The following is a 24,332-nucleotide window of genomic DNA, read 5'->3' as shown; positions in this document are numbered from 1 at the left end:
TTCACTCACTGCCACCCCACTTGCAGTGATCCACACACACTCTTGTAGGCCTTAATACAACAGAGAAGGCCGAAAGGCGCCATTGCTGGGTTTAAAATCAAAGTAAAATGACAGAAGTAATAAAAGAAAAGTGCAAGGAAATGTGACTGGCAAACCAAATACAAAAAAAACACAGGTGTGAGTCACCCTGTTCACACATTAAGAACCTCTCTCTAAAAGTTTTGGAAACAAGTTGGACAGATCACAAAATCTTAAAACTAACCATATTCGTTTCAATGTCACCTAAAACTGAGGGCAAATATGCCACTGCCCTGATCCGAAAATAAAACTAGTTAAATGAAGCATGCTGTTAGCTATATGCCACAAGCACCACACATTGGATGACCCTCTCACTGCAGCAAGAAGCCTTGCATCAGAGGACTGTGACCTATGAGGAGAAGAAAAAGCAGAATCTCATCCCGGCTTTCTGGCCAAAGGTAGGTATGCCACGGCCCCACAACAGGCTTTACTAGATGCAGCTTATCAGTCAGTTCCAGCCACTCTTCTTCACATTGACACACGACTACCTGAACAGCGAGGTTATAGTATGCAGGGGGAGAGCACACTGAAATAGCAGAGTGTCTTTACATGCCTCTTTGGCTCCTACATCCACCCTTTCATTTCCGGCAGTACCTATGTGTCTTGGTACCCAGCAGAATGACACTTCCTTCCCAAGCTGTTTTAGTTGAAGGACAGTGCCCTGGATATTCTGGGCTACATTATCTGCTACAGGTAAGCACTGTACAAAGTGAAGGGCACTCAGATAATTTGAACAAACAACAAATTTGGCACAGGAAGCACACTCATCTGCTCCAGTGCCCACAAGATTGCATACTTTTCTATGTCAAAGACCAATCTGTCCATGTCTAAGACAGCAAAGTCTCGAGGCAGTCTGACTGAGAACATGGTCACGGAAAACTAAACAGCAACCAACAGTCGCGCCCCCCCCCCCCCCCCCCCCATTTTGACCCATCCACAATGACAGTTCCAGCACTGTGGAGCTCAATTAAATTGCACAAAATTAATTAAAACACATGCAGAAGTGCAACCTTTCCTGTACTGGCTATATCTAAAATTATAATTGACCTGTGCAGTAATCATGGTCGCAGGCAGTTAAAGTCCTGGATTTGGGGTTGTAAGTGCTCCATACCAAGTGACTCCAGCACATACCACACAATGATCCTAAACAGCATTGTTGATCGTCAGCACAGACACTGGGTGTGGAGCTGGTCCTGTAAGCACTTGTGCCAACCTGATCCCCTCATAGTGGACCAAAAACCTCATTGAGTCTTTAAAATGTAGAATGATATCCCTCACAGGCAAGTCAAGTAAATTAAAAATACAAGAATGAATGACCCACACATCTCTGCACCTTAATTTGAAACTGACAGGCTGCTGTTGCAACACTGGAGGAGGAACAGAAAACAACAAAATTATCCATAAAGAGCACCGTACAAGATTCTGTACCATAGATGTGATGCTGTTTATGGCTATGGAAAAGAGGGTAACACTTTAAACACTTCCCCGAGGAACACCATTCTCCTGCTCAAAACAATCTGACAGCACATCAAATCTACACCTAAAAAAGCACTTAGACAGGAAGGATCATATGAAAATAGGGAGGTGGCCACAAAAGCCCTATTATTGTAGTTTCACGAGAATATTTAACATCTGAGTGGTGTCTTAAGCCTTCCTGATATCAAATAATATACTGATATAGTGATTTTTTTTTTTTTTTAGGGAAGTCTGCTGAATAGCCATGTCTACGAGGGTAAGGTTGCCTATGATGGACCAAAATCTCCAGAATGGCTATGGAGTTGCCTGGTCCCTAACAACCTAACCAGGTAACTTAACCATTCACTACAGCGTCTTTCCTACACAGCTCATTAAGGCGACACTCCAGTAACTACTGGAAAATGGTTTGAAGAGATTTATCAGACCCACATCTCTCCAGGACAAAACACACACACACACACACACACACACACACACACACACACACACACACACACACACACACACACACACACACACACAATTTATAGCATTTGACACGTCCACATATTGTCTATCATGAAACCACAATACTGGCTATCCCTAACAACTATTGCCAAAGTCATTTTGTCAGAAGGGAACCCAGAAGGAATTTTGCAAAGTGACAAAACAATTTAGCATTTCTGCAAGGCGAGTCAGTAGAATGAGTAGTGTTTTAAACACACTACTGTGTGGACAATGTACATGAGGAGTACAAAGATGACAGTACATGCTTAACAAGTGAAACTAATATTGAACCAGATGTCAAACCATGTAGTTCACCTTTCTCCTCGGACGGGGAGCCACAATAGTGAAATCTAGTAAAGGACAACCATTGCCCAAGGAGCAGGTACATGGAAGATCATCTGCAGGATACCAAATAAAACAATTATAAACAGACTTCAAATAAGTCTACTCAAAATGAACTGCTTAATAGAAACTACAAATATACAAAGGACAACAAGGCACACTTGTTACAAAAACTGGTGTTTGTGCATTTCAAGGATGCTCAGTACAAACCATACTGTACACGATAGTGCTCTATCACATTACGCACAATGAATTGTTCATGACAGATTGCAGTAGTTTCCAGGAAAGCAATGGATGGTTCCATAATTTCAAACAGTGCAACAGCATTTGAAGACATAAGACAGCGAAATTTCATTTCAAACAAAGCATAGCACACTGTGGAATCGACCCAAAAATTTGTAGGTTAGAAATGTGCTTATCCCATCATTCAGTAAGGATTTTTTTTTTTTTTTAAAGCTCCCAAGAATCTGTATTTGAAGGGGAAAAACATACACAAGGAACCCTGGAAATAGGAGGTACCATGAGAGTTTTATCAATGTCAACTAACATCAATGCATTCACACATTTGTATACAATTATGCCAACTGTTAATCTGGATAGTAATTTGGCTGGCATGTAATTTATTGTGCTGCAAAAAATGGAGGTGCTCTGCTCCTATGATTTTCATATGCATGTTTTGGGAATAACAGTAGGCAATATTTACATCACAGCAAGCAAGAGTGGAAAATGTGTGTAAGAATTTTAACTGTGGTATGAGTACTGCTTTTGGCCAACAGCCAATCAATGTAACTCTTTTCCTCCATTCCTGGTCCACATATAAAAATCATACTCTTTTAGCGCAAACTGTCCATTCTGGAAAAAGTGTGCAGCACAACCTATACCACTTTGAACCAAGGGGCAATTCACCCTCAATGTCTTTCTGTGCCTGTACAACACTATTGCACTATCTTAAAGGTAGCCACTTTCTCAATAATCTCCACGACTGCATGCTATCACATTCCAACAGTTGTCATCACTACATTACACCAATGTGTTTCTGTATGCATTCTTTAAGTTTGGATACCTAGCTGAATGCCCTGCACAGTTTTTAACTCCCAAGGAATTCGTCTTGTCTTTGCTCTTGATGCCGCAAACCTTTTATCACTTTGGCGCGCCATTTTTCAATCTGTGCTCATGGTGCAAGTTAATGGTCCATTTTCAACATTTCTGGAAAGCTGACAATGTCCATTTTGAGTCATTCCATGTCAAATCAGCACACTTTAAATAAAAATTTTACCTCACCCTCTTAGATTTTGCTGGAAGTTGGTATATTAAGGAACTAAGAAAAATATCAAATTTCAATTTTTTACATCAAACCATTCCTGAAATATGGTCATGTAAACTTTTCAAAAACAATGTAATTAGGAGCATTCAATTCCCTCTTTCCCGACACTCCACTTTTCAGGTAATCTTTTAAGAATCATTAGTTTTTTCCTCTACTTATAGAATTTTTAAAGTTTATTTTAAGATTTTCAAGAATGGCTTCATCAGTATCAGTATCTGACGAAGAAGTTTCAGGAGCAACAAAAGTTTACGTGTCATTGATGAGATTTTCTTCACTTTTGATTAGGTGTAATGCCTAGATGTTAGTTTTCTCCTGTCAATTTGGGACTCACCTAGTTCTTGAAGTGTTGTGTTAAATGTTTTAACAGCTACTGAAGTTGGAGTGAAGTCAGGATCTTTGTCTTTGATGATTATCTCTGATCCAGAAGATTCTTCTACAACACTCATCACTGATGGGCTCTAGTGTATTTTTCAATGTAGTTACAGCTTTATTAAAATGTAATATGTGAAGTTCCAAGACAATTTATTGGGAAACTGCTTTCAACTCTAAACAATTTTTGTCTCAGGTTAGTGTTAATGTGTATTTTATAGAAAGTTGTTTCAAAATTATTGTTAGTACCCATTGTGTTAAATTTAGCTATGTACAGATACCTGTTACTCAAAAACAAGCATTATGTATTTAATTTGTTTAATCGTTCCATTTCAAACTTCATGGACCAGAACTATTATGTAAAGACTTGTACTTAATCATACTTAAAAATGGTTCAAATGGCTCTGAGCACTATGGGACTTAACATCTGTGGTCATCAGTCCCCTAGAACTTAGAACTAATTAAACCTAACTAACCTAAGGACATCACACACGTCCATGCCCAAGGCAGGATTCGAACCTGCGACCGTAGCAGTCACGCGGTTCCGGACTGAGCGCCTGAACCTCTAGACCACCGCGGCCGGCTATTCATACTTAATTTCAGTTTGTAGTTAAATGCTCAATTTCTTGTTTTTGTTATATACTGTTAGTGAAGTTTTATGAAATTAAAATAAGCAATCAACTTAATTATAAAATATGCTGGTTAGTTTTGGTTTAACAAGGTGATGTTTTGATATTTCTAATACTTTTTTACTTACCTCTCAGTATATTTTACAGAAATGCCTGTTTGTTAAAGGTCAATTTGGTCAAACTAGGGCCGTTAGTGAAAAACACGAGTCCGGGTTTTTTTTTTTTTTTTTTTTTTTTTAATACGATGAACCCGTCATCATCCCAGATTTATATTTTGCCATGTGATTTACAATAGTATGAAGTAGTTATGGAGATATTTTGAAAATTTTCAATTATGTACTTTTTGTAAAAAAAAATAAAATCAAAATATTAATTAGTATTTTGAGAAAGGTTATTAATTAGAAGCTATGTTTTGTTGTATATCCCTGGAAAGAGCATACAAAATGCTGCAAAATTACACCTTTCCCAGTTCTCTAGCTCAATTGGGGCAGCTCCTAGGACAATTTTAAAAAAGTCCTTACACACATTTTTGGCTGGTTTTTGAAAAGTTTACATAGCCATATTTCAGGAAGGGTTTGAGATAAATTGAATTTGGTATTTTTCGTAGTCTCGATGCCCACTATAAGTATACCAACTTTCAGCAAAATCTAAGGCTGAGGTAAAATAGGTGTGTTGATTTGACATGGAATGACTCTTGTGAATTTTAATACCTACATCCCATTGAAGGTTGCTCTCTGCACCTTCCAGAACTCCTTTTCTGTCACCCACCTGATGCATATTGCGAGTCATTAGCAGCTAATATATTTTCTATCATAACATGCTAGCACAGCACTTTCATACGAGCCTTGCACTCAACTGGTTCCTAGTTATTGGTTTTTCATCTCAAGATTACCACTGTACTATAACTGGCAGCCAATATTTTACATCCTGATCATAGGACAGCCGCTGATTGGTCTACCAGTTGGTTTATTCCACAGGCTGTAGCGAAAAGAATCATCCAATTTGGCACATCTATATTTCTGACACTAGTAAACATATACAATGAATTTTGTTTTTTGATGAACAGGAAACTCAATTTTTTCATACCTTTTCATAGGTGTTTAATATGGCCCCCTTTGGAGGCATGGCATATGACAATGTGGTATTCAAATTGTTCCCCCACTGCAGCTGCTGTTATGCGAAGTATCAGTTCATCCATTGTTGTTGCTAATGGAGGCACATAAACAGTCTTTTATAACCCCCAACAACAAATAATCATGTAGTCAGGTCCAGTAACCTTGGAGGTCAGTAATGTATGGCTGAATCCTTTGGTCCAGTGCAACCAATCCATAATTCAGTAATCCTTCGATTTAAAAATTCTTACACTTCCAGAAGCCAATGTGATGGTGCCCCATCCTGTTCATAAATGAAGTCATTCGAATCAAACTTCCTAACAGATTAAAACTGTGTGCCCGATCGAGACTCGAACTCGGGACCTTTGCCTTTCGTCGGCAAGTGCTCTACCAATGAGCTACCGAAGCACGAAGCACGACTCACGTCCGGTACTCACAGCATTACTTCTGCCAGTATCTCGTCTCCTACCTTCCAAACTTTACAGAAGTTTTCCTGCAAACCTTGCAGAACTAGCACTCCTGAAAGAAAGGATACTGCGGAGACATGGAAGCATTCGAATCAGTCTCCAACTGTGCGACAAGAAAGTTCTTAAGCATATCGAGATGTGTGTTTCCTGTAACAGTATTCTCGACAAAGAAAAATGCACCATACAGCTCTTCCTGTGAAACTGCACAGGACTCAGAGGGACGCATTAAAGTTTGGAATGTCCCACTCTTATTTTACAACTTCATGTTATTGTTACATACCCCTTATTCTCACATGACTCCGAGAACCATTCCCAACCCTTTGAGAAGATTGAACCTTGGCCTCAACATCATAACCATAGACCCCCCCATCTCATCACCAGCTAGGATTCTCTGAAGGAACACCTCGTTCTCATTTCTGCAATCCAAAAGCTCTTCACATATTGTGAAACGAAGGTCTCTGTCTGTCTGGTCTTGATGCATGAGCTGTGGGACCCACTTTACAGCAAGATAATGCATTCCAAGGTGCTGTCACAAGATTTCATGACACGATCCAACTGGAATGTTACATTCTTCTGCAACATGTCTGACAGTCGTCGATTGGCATGCACAATTTCATTGACATTCCCAACACGAGTGTTGTTACTAGACAAAGGGCGTCCTGATCAAGGGTCATCATTAACTTCTGTCCGGTTATTTTTAAACAGTGTGAAGCAATCATAATACAGAGTACAGCTTAGACATTCATCACCGTAGGCTTCTATCATTTGGTGTGTTTCTGAAAACAGGGTTGGCACAAGTTTTCCCAGGGGAAATTCTCCGATATTTCCCCAATTTTCAGACAAGTTGTAGCATTTTTTCCTGACAAATTTTGAGATCTCAAGTGTACGTAATGACAAGCTGACAAAGAAAAAGGTAAGGACTCCTGTATTTCTCCCCCATTTAAGCAAAAAATCTTAAATGCTAACATCAACACATTTTGGAATGAACTGTTTTTATTTGGAGAAAGCAATTCAGATGCTATATTTGTCTCATTAAGACGACATTTTATTTCAATAAAATTAAACACATTTGGTGACAAAAATATGCATTTCCTTTGAGTCACAAGATAGATTTAAAATACCTTCACCAATTACAGAAATAACCTAAGAAAAAAGGTAGACCTTTTTAAATAAGTGTGTAAGCCAGGGAAGAGTTGTGCAAACCAACACTATAGGTGACCACCAATAAAATCATTATTGTATTATGCTCTTTGTCAGTTATTACCCTCCTTGTTAATTCTATTGCTTTACAGGTATTGCGTGATTTTCCTCTCGAGCAATATGTAAGTACATAGCGTACAAACTACCAATGACTTCCACAATTTTCTTCTTATCATCCATACCTTCTAATATATAAATTATTTTCAAGGTGCAGAAATGCACTAGAATAAATAAAAGGTGTATAAAATGCTGCACTGTACAATGTACTTCTAGTGAAACAGTCGCAGTTCCTGAAATCCATCACCTGTGACCCCTGGCCTGCCAAGGAGCACCGCCATCCTGGATTCTCAGATAAACCACAAAAATCTGGACCGCATCATGCCACACACAGACCCGGCCTGCAGGCAGATCGGTGAGACTAGATCCAACAGAAAAGGCCTTGCACATCAGTGAGAAATGATGGGCTTGAGATCAGCAAACATGATCTGTTACAGATATCTGCAGAAATGGCCACTGGTTTTAGCCTGTCATGGAAGTTCACTCTTGTAACCAGCTGTTCACATGCCACGGACAGCATGTTGATGAAATGAGAGTGCATTGATCAATCCACGCAACAGATCATTTTCGCAAATACTCTGAGAATCAATACTAAATGATGATAGGTAGCAACTCGCTGTACAGATGGACACTGCGTCACAGATAGGCACCTAGAAAAGACTCTAAACTAAATTTTCGGCTTTAGCCTTTGTCAAAAAACTATAGTGCGCCCACACACAAAATCACTGACCTCTGACAACTAATGCACACACGCTGCGTCAATCTCTGAGAACCAGATCCAAACACACCATTCCTCACACCTCCCTGCCTCTCGTTGGCAGCTGCTAGGCTGGTGGCGGCGAGTGGTGGTAGCACTGACTTCAAGCTGAGGGAGTGGTAGGAAGGGGAGAAGCAGCAGGAATTCTGAATACTCTGATGCACACAGCTAGTGACAATGCACGACATCTCAGTAAACAAACCATTTCACTTACAGAGAAGAAAACAAGATTTTTCCAGTGTTTTGTTCATATTTCCCTGATATTCAATGATTTCCCCAATTTCCAGAACTTGTGGCAACCCTAGTGAAGGTTTTCTCGAGTCAGACAATTTAACACAGGTGCTTTTTTCCTCTAACATTGCCATCTCAAAATTCGTTAACAGTGACAGATAACATTCTAATCAATATATAACTTCCAGTGGTTACTCATTAAACTTAAGTGTGTGCAGGAATGCCAACCGCATTTCGCTCCAACGCACCATTGGTGCAAAATTATGAATGTTCTGGAATTTTTTTTTTTTGAACATACCCATTACACAGTTTTTTTTTGTTATCATTCAAATAATGTTCTCTCTGACAAATGGATCAATATATGGAAGAGATTTCTAGTCTGAAGCACCAGTGAAGGCTGAAGGGCACACTAAGAGGCCAGATGCAATAAACAATCCAGTTGCAGTGTTAAATTTTTCATTTTATAACTTAAGGCAAGGCTTCCTACTTGGGATTTTCAGTAATCCCATACTGTGGGAATTCCACAGCATTAAACATTGATCTCTAAGAGGAAATATGGTTGTGAGTCACTGATGAGATTTGGAGGAGTTTATTACTGTCTTATTTGAAAGTATATAAAAAGTGGAACACAATGGCATGGTTATTGCCTGCAGTCAAGTACCAAAGGTGACAAATCACTGAAAAACGAGTTCAGTCTTCACTCTTTCCCCATTGCCATCATTCTCCCTACAAAAATTTCAGACCCTCAGCAGAAATGGGTCTTATCACTTTAAAATATGTATTGCAGATAGAATTTTTGTCCGTTCTGTGCGAGTCAAACTTTTCGAAGTTCTGTCACATGTGCATGTTACCATGTTTCAGTCATGATCATTAGTCAACACAGGAAGTATAAGTAGTCGATAATTATGTCACTGCATGTTTGCCCATACATACACCACTCTTATCAAAACCCATGTGCAAAATCTAGAGTGCTAGTGCAAAACCTAGAGTGCTAGTGCAAGCTCTGTATATACCTACAGCAAAATGTGCTAATTATTTAAGCATTGAACTACACCGATAATTAGCTACTGAAAACATTTACAGGAAACAGTCTCTTATTCACCAGCGAGGAGGAATCAGTGTACTCGACCTGTGTGTCTAGAGTGAATTCTATGTGCAAGACAAGAAACTTTTCTAAATGTTTGTGTAGCACATATTCAAAGTGGGACTTGCGTACCAGCCTGTTATTCGCGTATTGGAATGTGGGACACCACCTAAAAACCACATCCAAGTTGGCCAGCACACTGGTCCTCATCAGTATTCCACCAGGCAGAACTGAATCAGGACCAGACTGCCTCCCCATCCCAGAAGGTAGATTAAGTGTCTGGCTAGAGTGTGGATTCATTTCAGATCTCTGAATTAAAAACACTATATCTCAACACTTCTACATAATTTAATTACTGGAAAATGCAAAAGTGTTACTTTGGCAAATGCACATTTTGCATTAGTTCGAAAAGTGGTACAGTGCCTGAAAGCTTGGCAATATTAACTCTTATGTGCCTGCCTGCTGAATGCCTCAAATATAAATTTTTCAGTTTTAACATTTTATCGACATGGAACCAGCAACTGTATTATGTTTCTTAAACCATTTCTTAATGATTCTCTAAAGAGTTACAGAATTTATATTAGGTGACTAGTTAATTTTGAAGCCTGACCTATTTGGCTGCACTCACAGTGCCTGATCTTAACAATAAGCATCGAAGTGGTAACACATGATGTACAAATGTTTGCAGAGTGAATGCCAAAATCCAGACGTGCCTCTTACCAAGAGAAAAATCAAATCAGTTTTACATTAGTTAGTTAACAATACACTGTATTCACCTAAAAGTATATACCAATTATGAGTCTTCAGCTGTACACACCTTGACTGAGGTGAGTGGACTGACCAGCCAAAGTCTGCAATTTTCAATTCACCTTTACTGCCAATAAGTAAGTTTTCTGGTTTGATGTCCCTGTGAATTACCTTTTTATTATGGCAGTAGAGTAGAGCGTCAGCCAATTGTGATATGTAGGTAGCTGTTCTGTAACAATTTTTTTATTCTGAGAAAATATTGCGGTACAAAACTCTGAATATCAATTTTTGGAAAATAATCTAAATCTGTATACTTTAGCATTGTAATGAAGCTTACCTTACTTCGTCCAGTCTTTGTTGTGGCTGTGATTTTATCTCCTTGAAAAGTTCTCCTTTAGGAGCATACTCCAAAATAAGGTATACTCTTGCTTCATCATGAAAATAACCATATAGTTTCAAAATGTTCGGATGCCTAAAAATTTTCAGAAACATTAACAAATGTAACTTAACATCGAAAATTTAGTGTATGATCATCACATCCTTAAACTTACCTCAAGTGTGACTGTATTTCAATTTCTCTTCTTAGCTGGTGCTCAACATTTGCACTAACCAGCTGAGATTTGAACAGAACCTTGAGCGCAATTACATATTTTGAACTTCTTTCCCTAGCAAGATAAACATTTCCAAACTTTCCTTTTCCCAGTGCTCTTCCAATTTCAAAATCAGACAATGTCCAGGTCTTGCTGAAATTCAATTTTATTATTTGATAGATAATTTACTTTATGACTAGTTTCACCAAGTATCTACTGGAGGGAGGGTAGTCCAAAGTGTGTAATTTTCTAAACTAAAAAGACGAATAACTGTCAGTTTTACAATTCTTCTAAATTTTTATTACATTGTAAGAAAAGGTCAATGTAATATGACATTTCATGTGATTACAGCACTTTTGCTAGCACAGACAACCAAGTTTTCTGCACTTACTAATAAGAATGACAAAATTATTCATGTGCCATCAATAGTACGCACCAATTCTCGATGGAAAGAGGAAGAAATCGGTAAATGAAGTCTGTTACCAAAAACACGATGAAAAAAATTGCGTACAAATTTTGCTACTTCTAACCAAGCCTGAAAAAATTCACAAAGTAACAGGTGTATATGGCGGTATACAGAATAAATTAAGAAATACAGAATTTTTTTTAGGCCGTTACTAATGGGGATCAAAAAGTTCTGCTGAAACACTTAAACACCAGCGTAAACGTTGATCATCACTCATTACATAAATACTCAATTCATTGTTTATGAAAAACCTAGTAGGCCTAAGTGGAGTCTCTCTCTGAAAAAGATAGCTTACCTACTGGACCGCGCATCTTTTGCTGCTCCTTCTGTTCTAAGACCAACATTTGGTGCATTACGAGCAGACATTCCAGCTGTCCTCTCCATGTTTTCCTTTAAAATATACTATCTCTTCATAACGTGGTGAAGAAATCGCTTCCTAATTATGGATCTTCTTAGCTCACAAGTCTTTTGACTTCAAGCAAGGACTCTTTTGCACAATTGGCTTACTTCTGTGCAACCTGTTGAATATCTTGCGTCGTCTCACTCCTTACTTGTCACACTACGAAGTACTTCAACATTCCAAAAACACCTGACCGAAAACCGTTTTAAAATCAGATGCATTTAAAAGGAAGGTGTGCTTGTTTTCTATTGGAACTTCGTTGTAGCAGTCATTTGTTTTCGCAAGCCTGATTGGCTCTAAGTGAAACCATGAGGTTATTGGTGGGCAGGTTGACAGCGGTTTTTGTATTTGCGTGTTTTGGTGTTATGACTATTGTGTAACGGCAGGTTCTCATATTGTTTATTGTAGAACCATTTAAGAAATTTTTTACGCCAAGTCTTTCGTTAAGAGTTCTCCAATCTACGAGTAAAAAGATATGATGGATTTCTCCGTTCACTTCACACCGCAGAACCAGCTTACTCTTAGCGCAGAATTGCGGAACGTCATACAAGAGCGTAATATACTTACAACTAGAACTAGACTGAAAGGTAATAATTACGTTTCTATTACTGGTCTTAGAATTTTTTCGCAACAGAAAACTTTTAATCGTGGGTTTTGCCAAAATATTTTCATCGTCTAACGGTGATGCAGTTACATATCCATTCGGTGAAAATTTTTCTTTGTTTTTATGTAGACTTTTGTCAATATGATCAAAAATTTACAACAAGACATCGGTTTTAGTACTCCTATGCTTGACTCACAAGTAGCCTACATGACATGCAAATTACCAGCTCCAATTTACTCATTTCCTTTGCTAAAACTCTAATTTTGTAATACAAAAATCGCATCAGATATTGTACATTAAATCTATAGTTTTCGGTGAAATTCTAATCACTTTTTTTACTGAAATTCCTTGTTTCTTTTTGTTAAACGCATTTAGTTTTGTCTGATCTTGACGGCGTGAAACGAACATCTGACGAAGAGAAACGAATTTCTTTACGAAATAAAGCAATTCAAGAAATTCTGACGTCGGAGGTTAGCTACCTGCGAAGCCTGGAGACTGTGATGAAGGTAACTGCACTAGTCGCACTTGGGTTGCGGCGGATGAGATCGGTCTACTGTTCGATAGCTCTTGATCACGATGAACGCATTTTCTCAATATATATTTGATTATAGGCCCTATGCTACATATTTTTAATATTACCATAAACAATCTACATAACTTACTAGTGATAAACACAGCTGTGATAAGGATTGGTGAAGACACCTCTAGTTTGTTATACACAATCGTGCCAGCAGATGACTGACTGACTTACTGTTTGTTGACTGTCTTTCTCAGTTCCTTGGGTCTATATCAGTTAGTCAGAAATCCTCATGTCAGATAGTGACTAATTCTTTCTGTTCTTTAAATACCAGTACAAAGTGCTATTATTGTTGCTCTGTCATATCGAAGTGTAATGTTATGTCTGAATAATTATAGCGAAAGGGTGTTTCATTTTATATGAAATATTTAAGTCTTTATTAAAGCTGCAGGCCAGGTCTGGCATTATCATTGTTGCAAATCAGGAATGGTATAATGTTGCTATCTCTTAATGTTTATCAGCACTGCATGAGGGAGATGGTAGATACCTGGGGTGTTGGTCCTGTCTGCTTCACACTACACTTTGACTGGACTAAAGTAGGCTTACAGTAGAAACTGCCAACGAAAGCATTCGATTCCACCCATCTACTTTGACCTTCAACATAATGTTGTGGTGTATCATGTTACTATCATGCAAAGGTTTTGAGTTGATTCTGTTTGTAGATGCCATGTTGTTGTAGGCTATTTGATCGTGCCCTTTGGTGGTGGATGTGGATGTGCTGAGTTTATTGTGTGATATTGGGTTTATTTGAGTTTTGGTTGTCATTGTGCTAACGTGGTTTTGAGTTTTGATAATTGGTGTGGTAACATGGGCCTGTGGAAGTGTTTTCAGTGGGTTATTAAGATTTTTTTGGATATGTGTTTGGCATTTTTAATAGATCTGATTAGTTTGGCGTTGTTGTTCGGAAAGAAGTTTAATTTTCTTATTATTTGGTTAGGTATTGATACGACAGTGACGTTCAAGACTGTATCGTTACGTTCTGAGGAAGGTGAGATATGATGTCTGAACATACAGATTCTGCAGACGTTATGTGTCATGTTTGTGGCAACAACATGAGGTCGATGAGAGTTCTGGCAGCTTGGACGAGGGACGTGTATCTGGAGTATCTGTGGTGCCACATGCACATTTGTATGTATGTTTGTGTGTGTGGTGTGCGGGGCGGGTGGCAGGGGGAGGTGGGGGTTGGACAACCTAGGTGGTACTGTCTGAGACTTTTTGTTGGAAAGTTATTTTTGGTTTTATTCTATAGTCATTGTGATGTTTTGTATAGCCTACTATGTATTTATGGTAGGTCAGTTGTGTGTAAATTGATGTGGTGAATATGGGGTATTTGGATTATTGAGTGGTTGGGGTTTTGGTTCCACCTTTAAGAATTGTATGTATTGGGTTTTGGTATCGATATCTGCAGTTGAGCTATGTAGCTCAAGGAAAATATCCAATTCCTGTGGTTTTGTTGGTGTAGTGGAGTGTTGTAATTTAATTTTTTTTATATATTATTTGTTTTGTGATGGTACAGTGTTTTTTATTGTTGTATCTGTAGCTTGTGTCCGCCCTAAACCCCAATTTTCCGAAGTTTTCCTGTTAGTTACATTTTATTTTTGGAGTGAGCTGATATTGTGTCATATTTGTTTTTGTTTGTGTTTGTTGGCGTGTATATGTAGTAACGTTGCAGACAGGCACGATTAAAAGGTGCTCACATACAGCTTTCACCCACAGCCTTTATCAGTAAAGAGAGACGTGCACACACACACACACACACACACACACACACACACACACACACACACAAGCGCGTGTGTTAATAAACAGCAGTTGATTGGAGGTCCGAATGTTTTTCGTGGACTCCATCTCAATTTTACCTGTGATGTACAAGCAGTGTTTGGAGGTAGTATCTGGCTGACACTTGCTGTTGTATGGGGGAAATCAAGCAGATTATGGTGGCCTTGAAGCTTTTCCTGATGCTAACATTCTGACTTGGAAGACATGGAGTATTTCTGACTGACTCAAGCATCTCGGGCCGGAATGAAGCACCACCACGTGGGATGCAAGCAGCAACTTTGAGGGGGTGAGAAAGGGATAGTAGTGTACAGATTGAGAGAGATGAATGCTGTCTGGTGGAGGACGCAGGGACTAGACTGTCAACAGGTGCAGTGCCAGGAGGTTGTGGGGCAGGGAGGTGGTGAAAAAGCAACCAAAGAAAGGAGAGGAGCAGGGAAAAACAGGTGGATGCATTGCCAGAGCTGCAAATAAATAAGGTGGGAGACGAGTCTGGGGAGGGGATGATAGGACAGAGGGGTGGAAGCTGTTGGGTGGAGAGTGTGGGGACAGTATGTCATCATACATTGAGTACAGGATAATTACGAGAGTGGAGAATTTGTTGTAATGATGACTCCCACCTGTGCAGCTCAGAAAAGCTGGTGGTGGAGGGAAGGATCCAGATGGGCATGTTGCACCGCAGCGTGGTCTACTTTCCCTTGGCCGCACTTTGGCAGTGGCTGTTTATCCTGGTGGACAGCTGGTTGGCAGCCATACCAAAACTGTGCAATGATTGCAGCAGAGCTGGTAAATGACATGGCTGTTTTCGCAGGTGGCATGGCTCGTGATTGATAGGATAAATGTGAGACATGATTCGAATATTAAGTGCTGCCTGGGTGGATTGGGCAGGTTTTGCACTGGAGTCTTCCACTGGAATATGATCCTTGTGGTAAGGGGTTGGGATTGGGAGTGGCATAGGGATGGACTGGGACGTTGTGGAGGTTGGGGGGGTCTCACCAAGGCCTTCACAGACAGGCACTATCTCACAGACCGAGTCCGCAAACAGATCTCCTGTGCCATTTTTCCTAACAACCCCAATCATCCTACCACCTCGAAAAACCAGGCACAAATAGGTGTCCCCTTCATCACCCAGTACCACCCTGGAATGGACCAACTGAACCACATCCTTCGCCAGGGATTTGATTACCTATAATCATGCCCTGAAATGACGAACATCCTACCTACCCGAGGTACTTTCCACCCCTCCTGAAGTGGTGCTCCATCATCCACCCAATCTCAATAACATCCTAGCCCATCCCTATGCCACTCCCTCACTACCTGAGCCATCTGGATCCTTCCCTCCACCACCAGCTTTTCTGAACTGTGCACATGGGAGTTATCCGTACAATACATTCCTTGCTCCCGTAGTTATCCTGGCCTCAATTTACGTAACACACTGTCCCCACAACTTCTGCCCAACAGTTTCCACCCCCTCTGTCCTATCTCCTCCTCCCTGTCTTGTCTCCCACTCTGTTTATTTGCAGTCCTGTGGCCACACATCTGTCCATCTTTCCTTGCTCCTCTCCTTTTTTGGTTCCTTTTTCATCACCTGCCTGCCCCACAACCTCCTGATGCTGCGCCTGTTGGCAGTCTAGTCCCTGCCCCCTCCACCAGATAGTGTTCACTCTCTTCCCACCATTGCACTACTATCACTTCCCCTTCCCCACCCCGCCCAGATTGCTGCTTGCATCCCACATGATGGTAGCCGAAAGCTATATGTGAGTATCTTTTAATCATGCCTGTCTGCAACTTAATGTGTCTTCTTTACCGTAAATAGCAATCTCTCTCTTCATACTTTGTTGATATTCCTACCTGGAGTTTCCATTGTTTGATTTCCTGTACACAAGTAAGTTTGTAATCTACTCAATGTTGTACTCCAGATTGTGGATGGAGCATTACAACAAATCACATTGCCTGCCTATTGCTCTTGCATTGTTTACCTAAAACCAACTGTCTACACACCTATTTACCGTGTGTATTACCCTGTATCCTATCCTTAACTTCTACCAGTTTGGGGAACAAGGTAGCTAATCAGTTGGCAGATGTGGCAAACAAGGTGAAAGCTTGTAGATGAGGAAACTGAGATCGAACTTGCAGTTAACACTACACCTTCAACTCGTGAACGCTTGTAATAAGGAACAATATTATGAAAAGGAAAGTTGCTATTCATCATATAGTGGAAATGCTGAGATGCAGATAGGCACAACATAAAGACTCACAATTAAAGCTTTCGCCGGTTAAGGCGTTTGTCAACAATAGGACACACACACACACACACACACACACACACACACACACACACACACACTTAAGCAAACACAACTCACACACAGATGCGTCTCAGGCAACTGAAACCACACTGCAAGCAGCAGCACCAGTGCATGTTGGGAGTGGTGACTGGGTGGGGGTAAGGAGGAGGCTGGGGTGAAGATGGTGGAGGAGGAAGTGCTGCAAATTAGACAGCGAAAAAGAGAGACTGGGTGTGATGATGGAATGACGGTTGTGTAATGCTGGAATGGGAACAACGAAGGGGTTGGATGGGTGAGGACAGTGACTAACGAGGGTTGAGACCAGGAGGGTTACAGCAAGATGGGATATATTGCAGCGAAAGTTTCCACCTGCACAATTCAGAAAATCTGGTGTTAGTGGGAAGGAGCCATATGGCACAGGCTGTGAAGCAGTCATTGAAATAAGAGATATCATGTTTGGTACTGTGTTCAGCAACAGGGCGGCCCACTTGTTTCTTGGCCACAGTTTGTCGCTGGCCAGACAGGTTGGTGTCTACATAGAATGCAGCACAGTGGTTGCAACTTAGCTTGTAGATTACATGACAGATTTCACAGGTAGCCCTGCTTTTGATGGCATATGTGATGTTAGTGACCGGACTGGAGAAGGTGGCAGTTGTTGGAGGATGTATGGGACAGGTCTTGCATCTAGGCCTATTACAGGAGTATAAGCCATGAGATATGGAACTGGGTTCAGGGGTTGTGTAAGGATGAACAAGTATGTTGTTTAGGTTTGGTGGACAGCAGAATACCACTGTGGGAGGGGTGGGAAGGATAGTGGACAGGACATTTCTCATTTCTGGGCACAACGAGAGGTAATCGAAATGCTGGCGGAGAATGCTCCAGTCCTTGTTGTACTAAGATAAGAGGGGAATGCTCCTCTGTGACCGCACGGTGGGATTTCGGGAGGTGGTGGGAAAATGGAAGCATAAGGCACGGGAGATTTATTTTTGAGCAAGGTTGGGAGGATAATTATGATCAGTGAAGGCTTCAGTGAGACCCTCGGTATATTTTGAGAGGGTGCCCTGCCCGTCACTATTGATGCCACCTCCCTCCACACCAACATTTTTAAAGCCCACGGCCTTACCGCTGTTGAACACTACCTTTCCCAATGCCTGACGGATTCTAAACCAACAACCTCCTTCCTAGTCGCCATGACCAACTATACCCTCACCCATTATTGCTCCTCTTTTGAAGGCATTACCTAGAAACAAATTCGGGGTACAGCTATGGGCACCCACATTGCATCATTCTATGCCAGCCTATTCAAGGGCTGTCTAGAGGAATCCTTCCTAAAAACACAGAATCCTAAACCCCTCACCTGGTTCAGATTCATTGATGACATCTCTTGTATCTGGATGAAAGGTGAGGATAACCTATCACATTTCACCAGGACCCCAACAACTTCTCCCCCATTTGCTTCACGTGGTCCTACTCAATCCAACAAGCCACTTTCCTAGATGTTGACCTCCATCTTAAAGATGGCTACATCAGTACCTCCATCTGTATCAGAACTACTGACCACCAGCAATATCTCTACTTGGACAGCTCCCACCCATTCCAGACTAAGAAGTCCCTGCCATACAGCCTAGCCATCCATGAGCGTTGCATCTGCAGTGACGAGCAGTCCCTCTGAAAATATACCTAGGAACTCGCTGAAGCCTTCTTTGACCATAATTGTCCTCCCAACCTAGTACAAAAACAAATCTCCTGTGCCTTATGCTGCCAGTCTCCCACCTCCTCCCAAAGTCCCATCGTCAGGCCATAGACAGGGATTCCCCCTCGTAACTCAGTACCAGGCAGGACTGGAGCAACTGAATGACATTCTCTGCCAGCGTTTCAACTACTTCTCGTAGTGCCCTGAAATGAGAAATGTTCTGCCCACAATCCTTCCCACCCCTCCTACAGTGGTATTCCACTGTCCACCGAACCTACACAATATACTCGCCCATCCTTACACCATCCCTGCTCCCAATCCCTAATCTCATGGCTCATACCCCTGTAATAGGTCTAGATGCAATACCTGTCCCATACATCCTCCAACAACTGCCACCTACTCCAGTCCGGTCACTTACATCACATAAGCCATCGAAAGCAGGGCTACCTGTGAAACCAGTCATGTAATCTACAAGCTAAGCTGCAACCTCTGTAGGCTTGACAACCAACAAGGTGTCTGTCTGCATGAATGACCAGTGACAAACTATGGCCAAGAAACAAGAGGACTACCCTGTTGCTGAACACGCTGCCAAACGTGATATCCTTCATTTCATTTGTGCCGTATAAATCCTTACCCGCAAAACCAGCCTTTTTGAATTGCACAGGTGGGAAATTTCCCTGCAATACATTCTACATTCCTGTAACCCTCTCGGCCTCAACCTTTGTCAGCGACTGTCCTCGCCCATCCAGCCTCTTCCCTGTTCCCACTCCAACACTACACAGCTGTCATTTCACCATCACACCCAGTCTTTTATTTCTCTCTTTTTCCGCTACCCTCCCCACCTCTCCCCTGCCTTTCATCTAACCTGCAGCACTTCATTGTCCACCGCCACACCATACTGAGCTGTGCTCTCCTTCCTCTGGCGCATCGCCAGAAGGGGTCACAGTGATTAGTGTGCCATCACTGGCGGCTTTTGGAGAGAGAGGACATACTAGCGTACAGGCAGTTGATGGCAGGTGGCCCTTATGGGCAGCCATGTTTCACGAGCAGGATTGTACCATACGGTGAGCTGTTTTGAGGTGGGAAGCCATGCCCCGCAGTGTTTCGGCAGCGACTCGTCCAGAAGGGTGGTGAGGCAATGTGCCTGGAGGCATGATGTTCTGCCGTTTGTATTATCGAGTAACCGGCTTGTGGTATGATTGCTATTTCCCTATGTATTGTGCCCCCTCGTGCTTAACAAGGATGTGGTGGTTTAAACTGTGGCTGTTGGTATTTGAAACTGCCTCACGCAGAGTAGACTCTTGGTTGCTAGTATGTGCCGGTGTTTGCTATTTATTTTTCTGCCCGCAAGGCTGCACCAGCGAGATTACCTCCTGGTAGAGCGACACTCACCGTTTGACAGTTTGAATCTGTGAGGGGGGGGGGGGGGGGGTGGCGTGCGCGAACGCGCTGTTAAATGGTATATTGTCAAGTTGATCTCAAAGTTCGCATCTTGGATTTGTGTCGTGGCTTTCTTGTAGTGTTCCCCGAATTTTCCTGTTGTTATCATGCACCGTTGAGTGACGATTTGTTTAATGACAAGCAACAAGAGGAGCCTTTTGAGAGAGTGACATTGAGTGTTCAATGAGCGTAAAGTGGAAATTACTGTTATAACCAAGTACGTCGTTGCTCTGTGATTATTAATAACTTGGCAAGATTAGTACCTTTTGGCAGATCGCCATTGATATCTCCTGTTATTAACGGGCACTGTCGAATCACAATTTGTTTCATGACAAGCCACAAGTAGAGCCTTTTGACAGAGCGCTTTTGAATGTTCAATCAGCCCAAGTTGAAAACTTATTACGTAATGTTTTACAGCCAGTAGTAGTTGCACCTTGTGCTTGTGACTTGGCTGATTAGATAGTTTTAGTTTTTTAAAATAGATGTATATATGTTGCGGTTTAAGCCCCATTTATGTATGTATATGTTGGGTCGCAGCAGGTCTGGTGACTGATTATTAGCAATGTCGGCAAGATAACATAGTTCTAGTTTTACATAAATATATCATCTTGTTTTAGTCTTTTATCTACGTCTGTTAATATTTAAAAGGTAAAATAATTCTGGGCGTTTAATAGTTTTATCCGCACCACGTTTACCTGGTAGCTTACGGCCATCAGCTGTAGTATTCTGGGCCTGTTACTTGGTTGATTACATTTTTTTCTAGTTTCTCTGACAACCATGCCTCCATCCTTGCTACCTTCCCTGTTTTCCTTTCCCTGTTGCTTCATAACCTGGATTGTGAGTAACTAAATCCACTTTCCCTTCTTCCCTTTCTTTCCCCTCTCTCCTCCCTGATGAAGGAACATTTATTCCGAAAGCTAGGAACTTAAATTTTCGGTTGTTTTTTGTGTTTCTATCGGCTGTACTGAGCTGAGGTAAGTACTGGCCAGCCCCTCTATCTCTTTGTTAGTAATTGTTTCACATCTTTATATAATACATACTGTTTAAATCTTTTAATATATATTTGGTCGTAACAGGTCTGAGAATTAACCTATCATTATTGAGAATTGTGCCCCGGTTCTTGGTTTGATTGCGTAGTGACCGTAATTTCGGTGTATCCTTTTATATACATTCTTCCGAATTAAGATTTGGTAGACAAGAAGCATCTGAATTTTTGATCATTGCAGGGCCAACATTGGTTTTCGATGTTCCGCACCCAATCATGATCTTGTACCCTGTACCTTTGACGCGTATTTGGGTTGAGAGAGTTGCCTATTCTGAGGTGCGGCACTCGCTATCTCTGCCGGAGCCTTTATTGGCCTAGCCATCCCACTCCCATTCCTACTTAACAATAAACCCAGACTTGAGTAGGACCATATCGCATACTATCCCTCCCCCATCCCACCCCAGTCGCCTCCCATCGTGCACTGGTGCTGCTGCTTGAAGTGAGGTTTCAGTTGTATGAGACTACAGTTGTGTGTGTGTGTGTGTGTGTGTGTGTGTGTGTGTGTGTGTGTGTGTGTGTGTGTCGTCTAATGTAGACGAAGGCTTTAGCAGCCGAAAGCTTTAATTTTGAGTCATTTTGTTGTGCTTATCTGCGACTCAGCATCTCACTATATGATGAGTAACAAGATTCCTTTTCATAATATTGTTACATTCCATCGTGGATTTTCCATTATTTGTAATAAGGAAGAATGTGACATGCGCTCTAAGCGCAGTGAGAGAGACCATGCCTGCATGAGGATCTCACCTTCACCATTGCCAAAGGTAATGTACTGTCCATTGCCAGCTCTACTGCAGCTTCACCTGGTTGGTTTGTGGCCACATCCTCGGGCAAGGCTTCAAGTGTCACTTTCTTTGCTGTTAGGGAAGAACATTTTATCTGAGAGAGTAGTTTATTTATCCTAATTTTGTCACTGTGATCTCATTACCTCTTTTTACATTTCTATAGCTTGAGCATTCAGCCAGTATTCTACAGTGACTGGGGACTGACAGTTGGGTGCTGAAGTTGTCCTTGCAATGCCCAGGCTGCCTCTGGCCACTGCACCTGACCCACTTCACTGCATTTTATTACATTTCTGTCTCTGTTTTGCCTTTGCTTTACAGCTTATTTGGTTCTACAGCTCAAATGAAATTGCTAAAGAGAACTGCCCTCCAGACACTCCTGAACTGTGGTTCTCCGTGACTCATGTTCTTTTCAACCTTTTTGGGTTTTTGCATTTTTCCTTTTTCATACTAGTTTGTTATCTACTGTTTTACTATTCTGTGACTTGAACTTTCTGCCCATCTTCTACAGTGACTGCCAGAGCTGACATCTCAGCATAAGATGAGCCCTTGGAATGAGGAGAGCGGTGGTGGTCTCTTCTGGCTGTTTCAGGCTAGCTCACCTGCCCCATCTCGCTATAATTTCTAAATTTTTATATATATTTTTTTCTTTTGCGCTACTTTCTTACCTTGTTCTCATATAACACTGGAAAAGGTCAAAGTGTTTGTGCACCCTTTTTCCCTCATGGAAATCTTAATGTCTCACATTTTTTTCTCCGATCATATTTATTCATAAGAGTTAGTATTTGGTGACAATATCAATCAACATTTCTTTTATACGTTCTTTTATAGTACTATGTAGTCTGACACATTTTGTGATCTTCTGCCAGTGTTGTGTAAGAGTACGTATTCCCTGTGGGTAAAAGCTTTTGTTCTGTGTTTGTAACCATGTTTTCCCTACACAAATTACGATCTCATCATCTTCAAAGAAGTTGCCATGTAGAGAATCTTCAAATGTCCCAAACATGTGGAACTCAAAGGCTGCCAGTTACGGGCCATAAGGTGGTTGATAGGTGATGTGATCTCCAGGAAAGTTGTCATGCTCATTTTATTCTTGGAACTGAGTCTTGGCTGCAACCTGAAATTGAAAGCTTCAAACTATTTAGCGAGGCATTTTACTTACATCTGGGAGACACATTAGATGCCATAGGAGGAGAAGTGTGTGAATAATTGCCCTAAGTGAACTCAAGTTAATTAATGGATGTTTTCAGCAGGCGCCCAATTCCACACAAGACAGTATTCAAAGGAAGACTACACCGAGTGGCGCAGGAACACCCAGATCACTCAATATTAGTTGGAGGTGACTTTAACGTTTTGAGCATAGACTGGGATGTCTACGGATACATTGCAGGTGGCATGGATGGAAATTATTCTGAAGCAGTTTCCATCATGTTTTCTGAAACCTTTCTTGAGCAGCTGTTTCAACAATCTACATGCAATGGAAATATTTTAGACCTGGTAGCTACAAACAGGCCTGACCTTATCAACAGTGTCAGCATAGAGGCCGGTATTAGTGATCATTGTGATATACTGACAGTGGTTACTAAAGTTAATAAATTCATCAAGATGGCTATGAGAGTATTTTTGTTGGACACAGTGGATAGGCAGCTGTTGGCATTCTACTTAGACAATGAATGTACCTCATTAAGTTCCAATATGATGGACGTAGAGGAATTACAGACAAAATTTGAAATGTAGAGAAGCTTGTGCTAAGTAAGTTCAAGGATAGAAACATGTACTGTGCTTTAGTAACAGAAAACGGAAAATGCTGAGAAAGCAGAGATAGTTGCACTGGCGTTTCAAAAAAAAACACGCAAATGTCGGCAGATGAAATTTAGTAGAAATTCTTGTCCGTGTAAAAAGCTCGATGCGAGAAGCATACAACTTTAACTGTCGCAGCTTGGCGAAAGATCTTGTCAAGTATCTGAGAAAATTCTGGACCAACGTAAAATTGCTAAGTAGGCTGAATACTTCTATCCAGTCACTCGTTGACCAGTCTGGCGTGGCAACAGAAGACAGAAAAAGGAAACTCAAAGTTTGTGTTTAAGAAATCATTCTTGCAGAAGGATCATACAAACATACTGTTCTTCGGCCATCACACAGACTTCTGTATGGAGGGGGTAGTAAAAGGCATCCCTGGCATAGAGCAGCAACTGAAAGAGTTGAATAAAATAACTCTCTCGGTCTGAAGGGAATCCCAATTTAGTTTTACCAGGAGTACTGTGTGCCATTTGGTCTGTACTTTGCTTCTGTTTGATGCAGATTTCTCACCCAGT

General features: G+C 41.1%; 2 protein-coding genes across 2 annotated transcripts in view; one reads left to right on the top strand and one right to left on the bottom strand.

The window, feature by feature from the left end:
• LOC126268220 (aurora kinase A-A-like) overlaps positions 1-12,078 on the bottom strand; it is a 45,069-nt gene extending 32,991 nt beyond the window's left edge. Inside the window, exons 1-4 of the mRNA XM_049973847.1 lie at positions 11,711-12,078; positions 10,911-11,102; positions 10,697-10,831; positions 10,430-10,588 (exon numbers count right to left, since the gene is read on the bottom strand). Of these exons, the coding sequence (XP_049829804.1) occupies positions 10,430-10,588; positions 10,697-10,831; positions 10,911-11,102; positions 11,711-11,799 (575 nt within the window). The 5' untranslated portion in view covers positions 11,800-12,078. The remainder of the gene's footprint in view (positions 1-10,429; positions 10,589-10,696; positions 10,832-10,910; positions 11,103-11,710) is intronic.
• LOC126268219 (putative protein tag-52) overlaps positions 12,068-24,332 on the top strand; it is a 139,173-nt gene continuing 126,908 nt past the window's right edge. Inside the window, exons 1-2 of the mRNA XM_049973846.1 lie at positions 12,068-12,402; positions 12,795-12,925. Coding sequence (XP_049829803.1) covers positions 12,291-12,402; positions 12,795-12,925 — 243 coding nt within the window. The 5' untranslated portion in view covers positions 12,068-12,290. The remainder of the gene's footprint in view (positions 12,403-12,794; positions 12,926-24,332) is intronic.

This window comes from Schistocerca gregaria, chromosome 4, assembly GCF_023897955.1.
Source record: "Schistocerca gregaria isolate iqSchGreg1 chromosome 4, iqSchGreg1.2, whole genome shotgun sequence".
Taxonomy (NCBI): Eukaryota; Metazoa; Arthropoda; class Insecta; order Orthoptera; family Acrididae; genus Schistocerca; species Schistocerca gregaria.
The sequence above is the reverse complement of the archived record's forward strand: the minus strand, read 5'-3'. Positions and strand labels throughout refer to the sequence as shown.